The sequence below is a fragment of the Aphidius gifuensis genome, linkage group LG5 (assembly GCF_014905175.1).
Source record: "Aphidius gifuensis isolate YNYX2018 linkage group LG5, ASM1490517v1, whole genome shotgun sequence".
Lineage (NCBI taxonomy): Eukaryota > Metazoa > Arthropoda > Insecta > Hymenoptera > Braconidae > Aphidius > Aphidius gifuensis.
This window is the reverse complement of record NC_057792.1, coordinates 15,489,658-15,507,977: the sequence shown is the minus strand read 5'-3', so window position 1 is coordinate 15,507,977 and position 18,320 is coordinate 15,489,658. Positions and strand designations below refer to the sequence as shown.

Here is an 18,320-nt window from a genome sequence, read left to right as displayed (position 1 = left end):
AGTTTATATTTAATAAAGTCATCCAAGTACACTCTTTTTTAAAAAATAAAAATAATATTAATGCAAAAGAAAATATTGCACATAGAGTTTCGTGGCAAGATATTCTCTTGAGTTAGAAAAAATCAGAACAACACTACTGATTTTCTAGAAAAGTAGTAGACAAAGTTTCGAGATTAAATTTACGTGGCTTGTCTTACAAACATAAAATAATGAAAATATATAAAGACAATGTAATTTTCTTCTCCTATTTATTCAGAAAATTATATATTCATAGTAAGAAAAAAAAATTGACGGGTATTTAAAGCTTCATTAAAATATATATGAACACAAGTTTATTAATTTTAATATTTTTCTCTTTCAAATTATAAAATGATAAATTGATAATGTCTATGATAAATAATCTTGATTTAAAAATATTTTTATACACCTTATTTCGTGTTAATATTAATTAAAAATATTACATTAATTATTTTTAAAAAATACCTATTCATTTCATCTCACCAGGTGGATTTTTTTTAATGATAATTTACTGGAGCTTTTTTGTAATCTTTGAATAGCATTAAAAAAAAGTTATAAATTTAATATCTCTGATTCAATGGGTATACACAGTTCATCTTGTACATTATGCAATAAAAATTATGATAACAAAATAAATAAAATTTAAAATGACGGGATGTATATACAGTTGAAGTTGTTAAAAAAGAAAAATTCTCGTATGTTTTTTTTTTGAACAATATTACGAAAAGCTCACTTCAAGCCAGCAAAACTTTTATAAAAACTTTTTGATTCAAACCATAATATAAAAAAAGATGGTTCAATAATACCAAGCGTATTTTTGTTAAATTATTTTCTTCAAGACAGCTTTTTATATTTGGAAAATATATCAAAAAATAAACCAAGTGTTCTTTATTGTTATTTTTATTTATTTTTTAAATGTATATAAATTTTACATTAAAATAAAAAAAATACATAACTTTGACACAGGATTTTTGAATTCTTAATCAAAAAATACAAACGCGTTAGCGAAAAAAAAAAAATATATATATATATACATATTAACCGAAGCAAACAGAGAGACAAAGTTCTTTAAAACGGATAACGAGTTTTCTCGTTGAAAAGTTCAAAGAAAAGTAGAGTGTATAAAACTTGAAAAATAGAAGTAAAAAAAAAAAAATATACGTATTTATAAATAGAAAAAAATATTTAGCATGAGTAAAGAGATTGTCTAAAAAAAAAGTTTAGCTTCATAATTTCCCACTGGTCTTTTGATTTCCAATAATTTTTTTTACAATAAATATTTGTTGTTGCACGGTATTTTTGTAATACCCATTTTCATTATCCATTAGTTTCTTCTATGATTAAAAAACAAATGATTATTTTTATAAATTTTAAAGCCCAAATTTTTTTTAATTTGAAAATTTGTAAAATTAACTCCGAAAAAAAATTACTCTCTATACCTATACACCCTCTTGTTATTTATTTTATTTTTTTTTGTAAACTTAAAAATGTCGAGAAAAAAAGATAAAAAAAAGAGTGTTTTTTTTCCAAAGTCTTATATTTGTAAGGTAAAGATTTTAATGAGATTGTGTGTATAATAAAAATTCGTTTAAAAGATGTTAAACACAAGGGAGATATTTAAAAAAAAATAATTTATTATTTCTATCAAATTTAAAAAAAAAATAAAATAACCCAGATAAATGGCAAATTGGTTGTATCCTGAATTACCACCACGGCGTTAAAGAGAGGGCATAAATTTACCCTGGTGCAAATACAATTTTAAGGGGTAGTTATTTTAGGGGTAGCTTGTTCAGTGGTCCACGCAGTATACGATACGACGAGCGCAGCTAGAGTGAGACGCGCAACATTTAATTCAGTGGCAGAGTGCTAACGTAAAATCGCGCAACGTCAGTCGGTGGCGAGACTTTGCCCGCGTATATTCAACAACCCTTTAAATTCAAATATTATATAATTATTAAATATAATTAAATTATACACTTTGCATATATCAAACTACATCATCAAAAATATTTTAAAAGTTTTCCCTTATTTTCCAACAATATAAATTAAATTTCAAAATTAAAAAAAAAAAAAATTAATCAAAATTTATAATTAAAAAAAAAAATAAAAAAAAAAAACATTTTTAAAATGACAAAAATGTTATTTAAAAAAGTATAAATGTGCTTTAAAAAATTTGTGTTTAGTTATAACTTTCAATGAATTGGATTTACTTATTTTTAAATAATTAATAAAAAAAAAAAATTGTACAATTTTTTATTCCATTAGCATTTGATGCTAATTAAGAATCAAAAATGTTCCAGATTATATTGCTCATTCAAGTGGCGCTAGTCTTCACTGGTGAGTTTATATATGAAATTATTAAAGTGAAATTTCATTATTATTTAAAATAAAAAAAAAATAATTTTTAATCGATATATGTATTTATTTTAACAAGTGAGCATGATAATTCAATTTATTGTCAGTTGAAATAACAAATTTTTGTTTGTGTCAGAGTTTCAATTTCATGTGAAAAGTATCAATTTCCTGATCATTGATTTTCATCAATGTGGAAAGCGTGCCACAGGCAAATCAAAGCTAAAAATTTTTTATTTTTATAAATTAAATTTAAAAAATTAGTTCAGGTCAAAAGTTTCGTGATGTCCCATCAAACAGCTTCAATGCAAATAGTAAAAAAAAAAAAAAGAGAGATAAAAAATTAGACTGACTCATTCGAGACAGATAGTTGATTGCAAAAATATATACCGTAACTCGTTTGGTTCTCTAACACGTGTTTTCTCAAACGCTTGAATTAACAGACCCCCCTTTTTCATCCCCCCAAACTAAAAACATACTTCAACTGAATAATCCCAATCACCGCTCGTAATTTAACTCTGTATTCCCGCGCTTTTAAACTCGACTTTACTAACAACCTAGCTTTACTATTTGCGTTTGAAAATTTTTTAAATTTACGAAAATTAAATTGCATTATACAAAACTACATTAAGGCTGTATCAAAATTTTTAAGTTAAAAAAGTTTTATACTATTTTCTAAATTTACAAGTAAAATCTATATGTTTTTTTTTTTTAATTAAATATTAAATCCATTCAAATTGTTAATTAAATTCACGAATCGACAATTTTTTAAATCACCAAGCTCAATATTTTATAAATTTTAATTAATTATTATTTTTGCGATAATAGAATAATTAATAATTGATTTGAAAAAAAAAATAAAATAAAAAGGTCCACCACAAATTCGATCAAATTGTCAATCATGATAAATTGTCCTATCGATATTTGGACTCGATAAACTACATCAACTTTAAAAACTTTTGCCAAAACTTTATCACAATCCACAAATCACAATATGCAATGGTCCCGCTTGAAAGCGCGCTTTCGGGGCGTTTCAACAAACACAAAAAAAAAATAAATAAAAAAAATAAAAGCTGTAAATAAAAATAAAAAGTTCAACAGACTCCCAAGCTTTTAGGCAAGTTTGATTAAAAATATCTTCAAGTATATAGTCTTGATAAACGTAAACTTTTTTTTGTAAATTTAAAACGTTATTGTATTCATGATAATAATATTTTTTAAATTCATAAAAAAAAAATTTCAAATTTAAAATCAAATGAAGAAAAAAAAAAAAGTTTTAAACGAATATTTAAAAAAGTTTTAAGATTCGTGACTAAAATTAAAGATAAACAAAATGGCAACCAACTAGTATAATATGCTGATGAATAAAAAAAAAAAAAATTGAGAAAATGAACGAGGGAATTAAAGTAGGTAGAGAGTTAAGTCAAAGGAAGTAATTTTTTTTTTTTTTTATTCTTTTTCCCTCGTAACTGTATAGCGTATGGTAGTATTAAATGGAGCGTGTCGTTGAGCTGATGAAATGGGCGTACTTTAGTAAGCAGTTTTGGAAATCATTTATTTCTTTACGATTGTGAAGTAGAAGTAAGTTAAGAGAAATATATATATAGAGATAGAATGAACGAATCAAATGATTTTAGTATAAATCAGACTCAAAGTTTGATGGTATTATACATATAGTATACAGAAGAGAATGAACCAGAAAACCGCTTCATTTATATAGAAGGATTGAAGGTCCTTGTTACTGCACAAATTGATGAACTCATTCTTGATATTCTTGATTTATATATATATAACAGCAAACCAGTGACTCTAATTGAAACTCATTGAACTATATTTCTCTTACTCTTCAGAAAGATTAATATTCAACTGAAATACATATTTATTTTTATTCTTTGTTTAATGTTCAAAGACAGCTCAATGAAATGTAATTTTTGAATTTTAATGTTTAATTAATTTTTATTACTAAAAATATATCATTTTTTTTTTTTTTTTTATTTATTCTCGATGAATATTTAAAGAAAAAAATATTTGTTTTCGGTTTAGATTCAAGATTTATTTATTATTTATTTATTTAAATTATTTTTTTCTCACTTGGATTTGGAAATTAATTAATTCATTTATTTGTTTATTTTTTATTTGAAACTCACCAAAGTTGCAGGTTATTAATTAAAAGTTATATAATTTTTTTCCTTATCTAAACGATGACAATTGAAAAAAAGCTCATATTATCAAAAAAAAATATAATTAAATTTGTCTGTTGAGTTTTGAATAAAAAATAAACAAATAAATAAATTAAATTCAAAAAACTTGCAGGTTATTAATTAACTAAAGTTATGAAATTTGTTTTTTCATCTAAAAAATGATTAGATATAAAAAATAAGAGAATAAAAAAAAGGTATTTAGACAAACAAATAATATTTTAAACTCAATCTCAAAGTATTATTTCAAGTTATTCAAAAGTCAATCTATATAGCTATTATTTGTTTGTTATTTTTAAAACCTCAATCCTTGAAAATCATCTACTTTACATTATCTCTCTTCAACAATTCCCCGAAGAAACCACTAAAGTTTTTAGAATACAAAATTTTCAACGTCAGGGCTTAAAGAGACATACTTTTCTCATTCATTATATTACGTATAAATCTTTGCTTATTTAAACTCTCTTATTCAACAAAAAAAATATTATTTTTCTTTTCTTTATTTACTTGAATATAAGTAAAGATGAATTTTTTTCAAGAATTGCTACTTGAGAAGTCATTTCGTTATGTTAATTAACTTGGTATTTTCGTTGAGTTAGTTCTATGATATTCGTGCCTTGTTATTGTAGTATTATTTATTCCTCCTTAAATTCTACAAGTTGAGATCATGTGTTGTGTAACATGTTTCATTATGTCATTTTTTTTTTTTATTTTTCTTTTACTCAAAAGCTATTCAAGCTTTAAAAATTTCTGTACAATTTTACAAGTTATAATTTATCAAGTAAACTTTAGAGAAAAAATTTATTAAAAAAATATTTATTCGATTTTTTTTCAAGTTATAAATTAATTTACAATGAATCGTATATAATTTCTGAAACTATTTGAAACTTTTTTCAATTATCAATGTAGTGGTTTTTTTTAATTTCATTTATGATCAAAAATAATAAAATTGATTTCACAAATGTTTCAAACAATTGGTAGAATTGGAATTTTATTAATTTGAAAATTCTGAAAATTAATTTAAAAAAAAAATAATTCTATATAGACTTTTATGTTATTTATTTGTTAGTTTATTTTTTTTTTTTGTAAACTTTATTTCCTCTTAAATTTCACGAGATGTCATCACATGTCACATGATTCTTTATGTTATTTTTTTTTTTACTCAAAAGCTATTTGAGCTTTAAGAAATTTACTAAATAGAACTTCAAAACTATAATTTATCAAATGAACTTTGAATGAAACTTTTATTGAAATACTATTTTGTAATTATAGTCATTTATCTTTTATAATTTATTTTTGAATGTTTAATTAGTTTTTATATTATTGGAAAAACATAGTAGCTCAAATTCACATTAATAAATTTTTTTAATTCGGCATAAATATTGTCAGTACTGTTAAATATATAATTATGAACTTTATATTGGTTCAGTTAATTTTATATTTAGTTTTTATATTTCAACCTTTTATGAGCTTATGGATTTTGTAAACGATTTTTTTTTTATTATTATTATAAAAATGTGACTCTTAACCAGACAGCTGATTTCCCATCATCATAAATGTTGTCACGTCGCTATATAAATTTAAAATGGATTTGAGTGAAATACGTATTTACACATGTGATGTTTTATGTTCACGTTCATATCAACCTATATTTATTTTATTTTTTTATATTTTTTAATTCATTTTTATTCTGCAGAATTGCAAAATTTAAATGGCAAATTGACAAATCAGCTGTCAGTGTATACAAAAATATTTACAATAACAAGTTTATGAATTATTTTTATTTTTTTAATCACGTGCAAACATTTACAAGCTTGTATTTTTTTACTAATATATAAATCATTACGATAAAAATATTTTAATATAGAATACAAAAATAAAAACAACTTTACAGGTGTGATATTTTGTGTACAATATATTTTCGAAAGTTATAGATGCCACAAAAATAAAAAAAAAATTAACATAAATATATAGAAGATGAAAAGATAAAAAAAAAAATATCATAGCTCAAGAAAAAAATGAAAAAATATAATAAAACTAAATAAAGTTTTTAATAAAACATTTTAACTTGAAAATCGTAAAATTTTTTTATGATTTTTTAGCAGCAATATTGGATAAAGCGTACGTGTTATGCATTCGTTTATAGCAACCATAAAGCTTGAATAAAAAAAAAAAAAAAAATCTGATATTATAAATTAACAATAAACTATTTTTTTTTAAATATAAAATTTTAAATTCAATAAACGAATGTATTTTAATTTTTATATCTCGTATATATAGAATTTAAATTAATAATTTATTAATTACTTAAAAAGCAATTATCCATTGACTGGAATTGCTGGCGAAAAAGCACATATTCAAGCTCATTTAACTGAGTGTCTTTGTCATTTTATTCAGCTAAAAAAAAAAAAAGAAATTTAAGAGTAAATTGTCATTGCACCGTTTAATAATTCATATGTTGTATATGTTTTTGACTAATATGGAATTAAACTGCATGAACAAAAGACAACGAAAGGAAAAAATGAAAAATAAAACAGCCAAACAATGTAAAAAAAAAATATATGTATATGAAAACAATGGAAAATGAATATGGTAAAATTTTAGAATTAACATTACGCATACTGTAGAAAATATATTATATCCTTTCTTTGGAAAAAAAAGAAAAATCATGAAAAAAAATTTTAAACAAAGCTTGACTCTTTATCTTAACGTTCACAAGCAGTACGTTTTCTCTGAATACAAAAGACCAAAATTGCGATCACATTTTATTATTATTATTTTTTTTTTGACGGTTCATTTTCAAGCTTAGAAATTTTTTTACCATGCATAGCGTAGAATCAGCGAACGAGAATAAATGCCACATAATCCAGTGGATTTTCTGATTGCATTTTTATTTTATTTTATTTTATTTTATTTTTTTTCGACTCATTGTAAGCTGAAATATACGATTGAAGCATTTTTCAGGTTTTAGACATGTATACATGGAGCTTTCTGAATTGGAAATCAATCACTTGTAATAATAAAGGTGTTGGATAACATCCACCACCATCTTTTATAGATATATATATTTTACTCTGATTTTACCATGTGTTGCACTTAACAGAGAAATAATAGATTCTTGGTAGGATTCCATATAAAATATTGTAGCAGATGTTGAAAAAGTATGAATTACGTAATAATATTCAAGCCACATTTATAATTTTTTTTTTTATTGATATGTATTCATATTATTCATATATTTATATTTATTTATTTATTTTATATATTAAAAGTTTTATGGAAAATCAATTGAATATTTATGTGAATTGGTAAATGTGTTTTAGATTATGTATTCTAAAGATGAGCTTTTAATGTTTTGTTATATATTTATAAATATTTAGTCATTCAATTATTTATTAATGGTTTAATTAATTGATTTGATTGAAAAATTTACGTCAAACAAGTGAGAGAGCTTTTTTTTGTTTTTTTTATTTGACAACTAATTTATTGTTTTCATTGATTTTAAAAATAAATAACAAAACATTTAAGCATCAATGTGAAACACAAGTCATACTTTTTTATTAGATTAATTTTCAATGCTGTATATGTAATTTTTTTTTTTTTTTTCGTAAAATTTAAAAAGAAAAAATTAACTTGTATATTTGCATTGAATTAACGATGAATAATATTTGACTTTGTTTAAAGTTAATAACAAATAATAGATACATATTTTGATGATATATTAAGTTGTAATTACAAAGTCGTATGAGTATTTTGTATATATATAGTGTGATGATGTTTGAAGAATTTTAAGTGGCTACCCAGATGGCTATGAAAGATGTAATTCACTATAGTATAGTGAAGACTTTCCAAAGTTACATTTTAAACGACCTTGTTACTAAAACTTTGATACCTAAATCAAATTATACACTGGGTCTTATATTCATACTTATAAAAGCCGCTTTTCATCAAAAACATTTATTTTAATCATAACTCAGCAGCATGTTAAATATCAATGATCATTTAAACCACAAAGCTTACTTTTTAAAATGGATAAAATTTTTTGACCTCATCAGTTTTATTTACATCAGGGTAATTTTATTTCCAAGTGAACAATATGAATTATTATAATAATAAATATAAATTTAGGTAGACGAATTTTAAACATATTTTATACTTTTTTTTTATATTTATTTTACCCTAAAAGACATATCACTATACAGACATTTTTATAATTAATTAAAAAATACATCATTTCATTGATATTTGGCAATAAATTTCAATTTTTTCGATAAAATATTTAATTATTAAAAAAAAAATAACATTTATTTTACAAATTCCAAAAAAATTCAGAATTTTTCGGTCTCAATAAATTCTCTTGCTTTAACTAAATAAAAAACAGAAAAATTTAAAATTAAAAAACAAAAAAAATTAATTTTTATCGATTTAATTTATGAAGTAAATTTATTTTAATAAATAGTTTAATATTCAATTGTGATTTTAAATCATAGCCATAAAATACTAAGTAAAGCATTTTAACAAATAAAATTGAAATTTTGATTTTATATATTAAAAGTAAATAGGATATAAAACAATACGTAAAACGTAATATATGTTGGTCATTTAAAGTTTGGAATTTCGGAAATAAAATACAAATGTATGTAGGGAATGATTTCGACGAGTATATACATCAAGAAGTTGATGAGTCAGTTGTATATAACCACACTTGTTTACGATTCGATAAATAGACATTTGTTTTCCTACTGGTATAAAACAAGATGAAAGTTGACAACGCATTTAAATACAATAAACATACTTCGACAATGGCGATGTACAACTGATTTGTATACAAAACTTTAACATAAATATATTAAATAATAAATTATCGTAAAATCAAAATAAAAAATTCATTTGATATTCGTAACAATATGAGATTATTATTTTTACTTTTAAAATTTTGTTTTATTCATTTATTTTTTACATAGTAAAAAATTTAATACGCGAAAATAAAATTCATGTTTTTTTTGTCACCAATCTTATTATGTGCGACAAATATCTTATCTCGGTATTTATTATTTTTTTTTCCATTTGTTTTTGTTAAATGTCGGACAAAAAGTGAATAGGAAAAAAGTTTAAGCAAAAATGTAGATAATGTAAAGAAAAAAGTAGAAAAAAATTTCTATCTCGGCACGAAGGTGAAAGAAATAAAAATACTTAAGCTTCAAAGTATGTTTTTTTTTTTTGAAAAGTTCAAAATTGCAAGTGTTTTTTGTGTGTGTTTATTTTTTCACGAATAACACACGAGGTTAACTTATATATAAAATGAATAAATCCTGAAGAAAAAAAAAATTTTTTAATCTAAGAATTATATATAAAAAAAATTTTTTAAATAAAGATCATTGAGGTAGTCATTATAAACTGTTTAAGCTACTGGATAAATATTTTAATTTTTATTTCAAACAAATTTCTGAGTAATTTGTAAGGTTTTTTGAAAAATTGTTTAACTAAAATTGAGGTCAATAGATTATTTATTAAAATATAAATTAATTGAAAAAAAGAAGCAATTAAAAAGCATTAATGAATTAGGAAAATAATATTTGTTATATTCATTTTACACTGAAGTAAAAATATTTTAAATAAAAATAAAATTTTTTGTGTTATAAAAATGTTATCTAGATACATAAAAAACATATAGAAAATAAATACAATATCGAAAAGATGAATAAATCTAGAAAAATATAGTGAAGAGATATCAGAAATACAATATGACATCAAACTTTAAAAGTGACAATTTTTTTCATTCATTTTATTTTCAAGTTTACGATGGTAAAAGAAATTTCAGTTTACAATGCTTCATACAATATCGTGTTATTTTTATTTGAACTTAAAAGAAAATAATAATAATAATATTATTGATTATTGTATCAGTGCATACATGTATAAATAAAATTTTAATGTATTTTTTTATGGTTGAGTGAAAACAGCCGCAACGAATTTATGTTTATATAATAGCCATAACCTATATATATCCGGTTCACGTATTGATATTGAGGGCAAATCAGTGAATTTAAATAGCGTCATTGGGTCAATGATTACCAAAATAAATACTATTTCAACAGCAATTAAAATTCAACATGTTTTACGTTTATAATTTAATTGCTAAAAAATCTGTTGTTAAAAATTATTTATTTATTTATTTTTTTTATTTTTTTAAATGGTTTTTAAATTTTATTAAACATTAACAGTTTATTATTATACATTATTTTTCAAAGTAAAAATTTCTTTATGGAAAATATCAAAAAAAAAAATAATAAGACAAAAAAAAACATTTAATTTTTTTTGATAAACTCTTTAATTTAAAAATTGCAATTATTAAATTACTAATTAAAAGTAAATAAAACATTAATCGATACACAATTATATATTTAATTTTACTTCATTTATTCTGTAACGAGTTTGAAATAATTTCAGTGAGTGGAAGAGTTTTTATGACGTAAATCGACAAAATTCAAGTGGAATAAGTCAATATATAGTCAGACTCGTAGTTTCTAGATGGACTATAGCATTTTGATTATTTTTAAAATTAAAATTTATCAAAAAACAATTAAAAATAAACGTCTTGCGTAATATAAATCATATATATTTTTTTTATACAAAAAAAAAAGTAAATTATTGGTGGCTTTATATAAAAACTCATGTTGAATTTTTTTCATAATTACCACATAGGTATGAATAACTTTTTAATTTAAGTGTGAATATACTTGAAAGTTTTTACAGAATATTCTTCATTGTCTACATTAAATATTGATATTAAAAAAAATTATTTTTCTATACATGTATCGTCTTGGATAACCGTTCAACCTCAAACATGTTTTTAATTTTCTTTTTTTTTTTTCTAAACACAGTTTCATTATCGACATACAATATCTGTATATATTTATTTCAATCCTCTATTATTGTATGTACGGATTCGAATATATCTCCAGATTCAATTTACGCTCAACTCGTCACCGAGACAATAAAAATCTCCCTCTAGGTAAAAAAGAAAAAATAAACAACAAAGAAAAACCCATCAAATCATTCCTGAAGAAAAAAAAAAAAATTGATTTTGTCGAAATTATAAACACACATGTATATTTGAGATTTAGTAAATAACTTTTTAGATGATGTTTTTTTTTTTTTTTTGTTTCTAAGCACTTGTTCAATTTAAAAAAAAATTATAATTATTCAGTCCTTAATTTATCATTTCCATTAGGCATATTATATAAAAAAAAATATATATACTTTTTTTATTAACATTTTTTATCGCTCGAGGTAAATTTTGACATTGGCTGTAACTTTTAAAACATGTTTTCTTTTAAATAGAAAATGAATGAGAATTTTTTTTACTGGCGCATTTATAACTTACACATTGATACTTGTACATGTATATTTTTTTTAAATTGTTGAATAGATTTTTATGATGTATTTTTAATTCAAAATAATCTTCATTGAATATTGCAACTTTTCGGTAATTTCTGCATGGTTAAGTATTTCATAGTCTATTGTAAAAACATCCCCATTTCACATAAAGGTAATATAGGTTGAAGTATTTCAATAGACATGTGTCTGAACGAATAACATCACGAGAGGTTACATCATAGTGAACTAAAGAAAAACTAAAACAAAGAATATAAAAATAAAAAAAAATAAACTCTCATTCGTCGCAGTAATAACAAAGGGTTGATATTTTTTATCCATTTTTTTTTTTATTTTTTATTTTCTATACCAAAGCTTCTGTATTCATGTCGATACATTTATTGTATTATTTTTACACCAGAATATACTATATATACATGTATGTATTTTTAACATATTTTTATTTCATATTATTTTTAACGATTATACATAAAACTAAATATTTAAACTATTTAGTTTTTTATATCTACCGTGTGTTTTTGAATAGAAAAATTTAATGAATATATTTAAAAAATAAAAAAAAAAAAATTCAAAACAATGATTTTAAAAATATATAGTTTAGTTTATTGAAGTGAGATGACCGAATTTAGTAAAATGTCATTTTTAAAAAATAGAATAATATATATCTCGTGGTTACGCAAAAATGGAAATGGGGTTAATGGACTTTTAGCATCAGGATTTATTTGCCATTCCAGAACAAAACTTTGTTTTCCTGTTCCAAACATTTTCCATCATTTTTCCATTATTTATCTTCCCTCTTTTGTTTTTTAACATTTTTATTTTTATTGTTGTTATTATTTTTTTCTCTCTTTATCGTTATTATTATTGTTATTATTATTATTTTTCTTGTTTTCATTAATTTTGATTATGACGAATAGCCTTTCATGATGAAAGATCTGTTTAGAGATGATTTTCATCCATCTTTTTGACACCGATGGAAAAGTGCAAATAACGTAATAGCATGAAATGGAGAAGTTGAAATAAAAACAAAAAAAAAAGAAACAAAAGATATATACACTTGAGTTGTCCCCCGAGGGTGTGATGATTCGTTTCAATGGTAAATACACACGCGGTCTTTTTTAAAACGTGTCACTTTCTCAGTTTTACTAAAGAATTTTTTGTATAAACCCCTCAAGGGGTAGGTGAATTTTTTTTCTTAGTCAAGTAAACGGAAGGTGCTTAAAATGAGGAAGGAAAAAATTCAAAACTCGGTGGTAAATTCTGGGCAATGAAAATAAATGTCTAGGATTTTATAAATGCTTTGTGAAACTTTTTTTGGACTTGAATTTGAATTTTTTATAATGTGTTTTAATTGTGTAGGATATTTTTACAAAATATAATGATTTAAAAAAAAATATTTTATTACTATATATTTAGAGCTTTTGTGTCAAGAGTCATTCGCGTAAAAAGTCGGGAAAAATGAAAATAATTCGGAGAATGTTTACAAATTGAGTTGTCTTAATTTTTTAACTGATGATTTTCTTTTTGTTTTGGGAATTTTTTATCACTAGCTATTTTTAATCTTGTTCCTGTTGCCAATCTTATTTTTTTTTCTGATAATATGATTCAACAGTTGATATTGTTACTTGTCATCTTTAAAAATTAATTTCTTTTCTTTGATCAACATCAATAACATACAATCTACCATTAGCCCCAGCAACTGCGCAACATACGGATATGAAAAGTTAATATAATAACCTAACAATTTATTTAAAATAACTTTTTATTTTATTTATATATTTAATCTTGAATATGCATTTTTATCAAACACATTTAACCCAGGTAACTTGGTAATTTTTTTTTTTTTTTTCATCATAAAAATAGTTAAACTTTATCGATTATAATAGAGATTTAAAAAAAAAAAAAAAATTCGTTTACCATAAATATGATGTATAAAAAAAGCTTTAATTTCTTTTTTTTTTTTATTATTTAATTATTTATTTTTATTTATCTTGAAACGTTGATTACATCGTTTCAATTTATTCATGAAAATAGGTCAGATTTTATAGACCATTATTGATGATTCACTTTGGTAAAGTAATAAATTCAGTTTCAATTGCAATGTTTCTTCAGGACTAACAAGTAGTTTCTCCGCGAAAGTTTTTCTCGTTTATTTTTTAATTTTTTTTCATTTTTTATTCAAATCGATTGAACGTAGACAATATGTATTATGTAAAAGTGTAAATTATTTTCTTTGAGCTAGCAATAATTCCTTGTTTTATTTTTTTAATAAAGGTTATGAACAATTACTGAAAGATTTTTCCAGGGCAGATGGTATTTTATAATATAGCAAGATGATGTTTTGAATTATAATCTTTTTTTTTTTTATGAAAATTCTTTTTCACGATGAAAATAATGAGGGTTGGTGTAGTTTTTCCTATCTTTCTCACTCTTATCATTTTATTTTGACTATATATATTTTTTTTCTTTTTTTTTTTCCTGTTTACTAAAGCTCTTTTTTATGATAAAAATATACATACACAAGTCAAATGTTAAAAGAAAAAAATTTCATTATAATGCTTACGTTGCTGATGTTGATTTTTTTTTTTCAAGTTTATTTGCATGAAAATGCGTGTGTTAAAAAAATTTTCAAGTATCATTAAAGAATGATTTATAACATTTAATATTACTGGATAAATATAAAATGTGAATTTTAATATAAATGAACATACTGGTTATATTTTCCAATAAATTAATCAACTAAATTATGTAAATTTTTTTTTAACGAGTTTATTTTTTTTTATATTATTTTTTCATATGAAAAAAAAAATTAAAATTAACACATGTGTAAATTTCTTCACATAATGAAATTAAAATTATTCAAGTTGTTTATTAATTTACGTGAGTGCTGTACACTTTCCTTAATATTATTTTTTTATCTTTTATTTTCATCTATTTTATTTTTATTTTTATTGTTGCTAGAAACATCCAATCTCGTTGATTTCCGGTACGACCGAATGAATCGTAGGACATTGACTGTGTGTCAGTGTTTTATATATTTATATATATAGACAAGTGGAATTTCTACTTCCCTTGTAAATGTGCAGGCGTTGTTTCGCGAAATAAAATGAAAAAAAAAAATATAAAAAATAAAGGGATATGGGTATATGTGAATGAATGAAAGGATGGGAAGTGAGACAGAAGACAACGAAAAGCTCAAATACATAGTAGAATTTTACCGTTACTTTTTCGTATAGATACTATACATTTCTTCCGTTCTTCGATTTATGACTTTGCTTGAAAGCTTTTTTCTCTTATAAATTTAACGTTAAAAATTTTACTCACACCTTGGTATTGTATGAAATAAAAGATTGTTTTTTTTTTTTTAAATACTTGATGTATATTAATCGACCGATAAAAATGAAAATAAATGAATAAAATTTATTTGTCATTGATGTGATTTATATTGCAGTTTATTTTTAACTCTACTTTTTTTTTTTTTTTTTTGTTATTATTATTTTAAATGAATATTAATCGACGGAAAAATATTGAAAATTTATTTTTAATACAGTACATTTGTGAGAATTCAAATTAAATATTTATTTTAAAAAATACAGAGAGTAATTATTTTTAATATAAATTTTTATCTTTGAATATAGTTTGTTGTATTTTTAGTAATATTTAATGTACTCTTGAAAATTTAAATTCAATGTTTACAAGCTTTCATCAATCTAAAAATAACGAAGCAATTAATTAAAGCTCTCTACATAAAGTTCCACAATTTTTTCAATTTTCTGGATAGTAAAAAAAATATATATATTTACAAAATACCGAGTTTATTATTTGAATTTTATAGTCTTCATCAAATCAAGTTAATTGCTAAATAAAGAAAAAAGTTGTAGACCCAGACATACTCAAGGGTTTTTAATGCAGACCTAAAAAAATACAGAAAAAAAAAAAAATCATAACAAAGACCTTCCTGGGTCTTATAAAAGTTTAACTAAAAGTTTTAATTCCCTTTGCGTATGTCTTTGATAATTAAGTTGTCTCATAATTTTCCGACTTTTACATTTATAATGAAAAAATAAAAAATAAATGTAAAAAATACTGTCATCAGTCCACATTATTTTGTATATATTTTTTTTTAATTTCAAAATTAAAAACAAAAAATATATACAGTGAATGAAAAGACCGAATAAATACTCGCAAAAGTCATCACAACAGATCGAGCAGATGGGTTTTGACAAGATCTCGAATACTGTTGTTGTATTTATGAAAATAAAAATATTTTAAAATATATAATAAAAATAGTTAATAGAACTGTTCGTAAATTATGTATACATGTTATGTGAAAAGTCGATAGACGACAATGGAAATGAATGAATAGTGTAAAGTTTATATATATATTTACGAGGAAAAAAATTTTATCCTCTTGCTAGTCACCAGCTTTTTTTTTCTGTTTTTATCGTCACCTCTTCATCCCTTAAGCCTTTTTTATTTTATATATTTTTTTTGCCTTCATCGGGCCACGCGAAAAGAAGAACGGACGTGACATCGCATTTCCATAACATTGCTGCAAATTGTCAATGCAGCCAGCTTTAAAAATAAAATATGCACTGCTGTTCTCGTGCATTGTATACAGGTCCAAGGTGGTGGTTGTGGTATAGGTACCAGTGGGGGTTGAACCACACGGTAAAAGAACTAGGGATAAAAAAGAGAGATATAAAAAAATATATATATAAAAATTGTAAAAATCAGGACAAGAGGAGAGAAAGAGAGAGAAAGAAAAAAAAAATAGAAAATTCTGTGATTTAAGAGGCTGTGCAGACGAATAAATTTCACCAAGTCCAACGGTTGGAGATGGTGGTAAGGGGTTAGCTTGAAAAAGGTGGAACTTTGCATGCCAGACAAAAAATACAGTATAAAAAAAAATTAAATAAATAAATTGCGATTAACTAATGAAAAAAATAAATTTTTTTTTTTTAATTTAAATTTATTTTTTTTATACTTCTTTGAAATTGTGGAGGAAAACTTCGATAACATGTTTTCATATTTTTAAATTTAATATATAAACAGACATTTTTATACTGTTTATATATTTATTTATTTTTATTCTATTTCAAATCGTAAGTTTTCTCAATAAAACAAGATTTTTGTGATAAAAAAAAAAAAAAAATAAACAAAAAAACTATCCATATATTCTCTAGAATAGGAAGTATATTTTCTAAAAGGGAAACTCCATCTGCCTCTGCGTGTGCTTTGAATCAGAAAATATACAGAGTGGTAGAGGAAACAGACCAGTCGAATGGAATAAATACAGAAACACGATTGGTCCAGTTTGTTTATCGTATTTTTTTATTTATTTTTTTTTACTTTGTGAATTCGAGAATCCATTAGTAATAAAACTTGCGTGCAAATCATATTAGTGCATTTGATGTTTTACAATTTATTTTTTTTTCAATTTAAAAAAAATATAATACAAATTATTATTAATCATTTTATTTATAAATTGAAAATTTAACAATAAAAAAGTTATTACATATTTATTAAATTCATAAAAAAAAAAAAAATCTTTTAAATATTTAAATAATTTTAATTGAATACTCTATCAATTAAAAATTTAAATGAATAAAAAAAAAAATAATTAATTTATTGATTGATTTTCTTTTAAAATTTATTAAAATAATTAATTAATTAATTTTTTTGAATAAATAAATAGATTATAAATATTCATCAATTTAATCATTTTATTTTTACATTAAATTTTTAAAACTTTTTATTTATTTATTTACATAAAAATATTATTTATAAATTTTCGAAATAATCATTTTTTTTTTTTTTTCTCGTATAAACTTCAATTATAACCAAAAAAAAAATTTATAAAATTAAAAAATAAATATAATTTATACTGTATGTTGTGCGATTCTGCACTCGACGTATTTCCACACATTGTCATAGACCATAGACTGTTTCCATACATAGCTGACGATGCGTTTAATTAAACCGACTGTCACCCGGTCTCTCGGCATTGTTTTGAGTCCTCTCTATTCACTTCATATAGTCCTCATTTTTCTCCTCTCTGCCCTTGCCCATCAACCAGCACACTAATGCTGAAAAATTTTCTTCTTCAGTCCACCACTATAAAATTTTCCATTGTAATGCGCATATACACAAAATTTTTATTTTTTTTTTTTCATTTTTTACTTTGTAGTATTAGATGAGGACAATGATACGATACACATTGCTCAGTTGATGACTCATGCATATTGTGTCTATCCCCTTTTTATTGTCTCATCAAAAAAAAAAATCAATGATGAAAAAAAAAAGCATGCTTAAAAAATATAATTATACATACTAATTATAACAACCAAATCG

General features: G+C 22.7%; 1 protein-coding gene across 2 annotated transcripts in view; it reads left to right on the top strand.

Annotated features, from left to right (window-relative positions):
* The first annotated feature begins 1,907 nt into the window (after positions 1 to 1,907).
* Positions 1,908 to 18,320, top strand: part of LOC122857834 (kin of IRRE-like protein 2) — a 64,578-nt gene continuing 48,165 nt past the window's right edge. For both annotated transcript variants that reach the window (XM_044160245.1, XM_044160246.1), the window contains exon 1: positions 1,908 to 2,355. In XM_044160245.1, the coding sequence (XP_044016180.1) occupies positions 2,310 to 2,355 (46 nt within the window). In that variant the 5' untranslated portion in view covers positions 1,908 to 2,309. The remainder of the gene's footprint in view (positions 2,356 to 18,320) is intronic.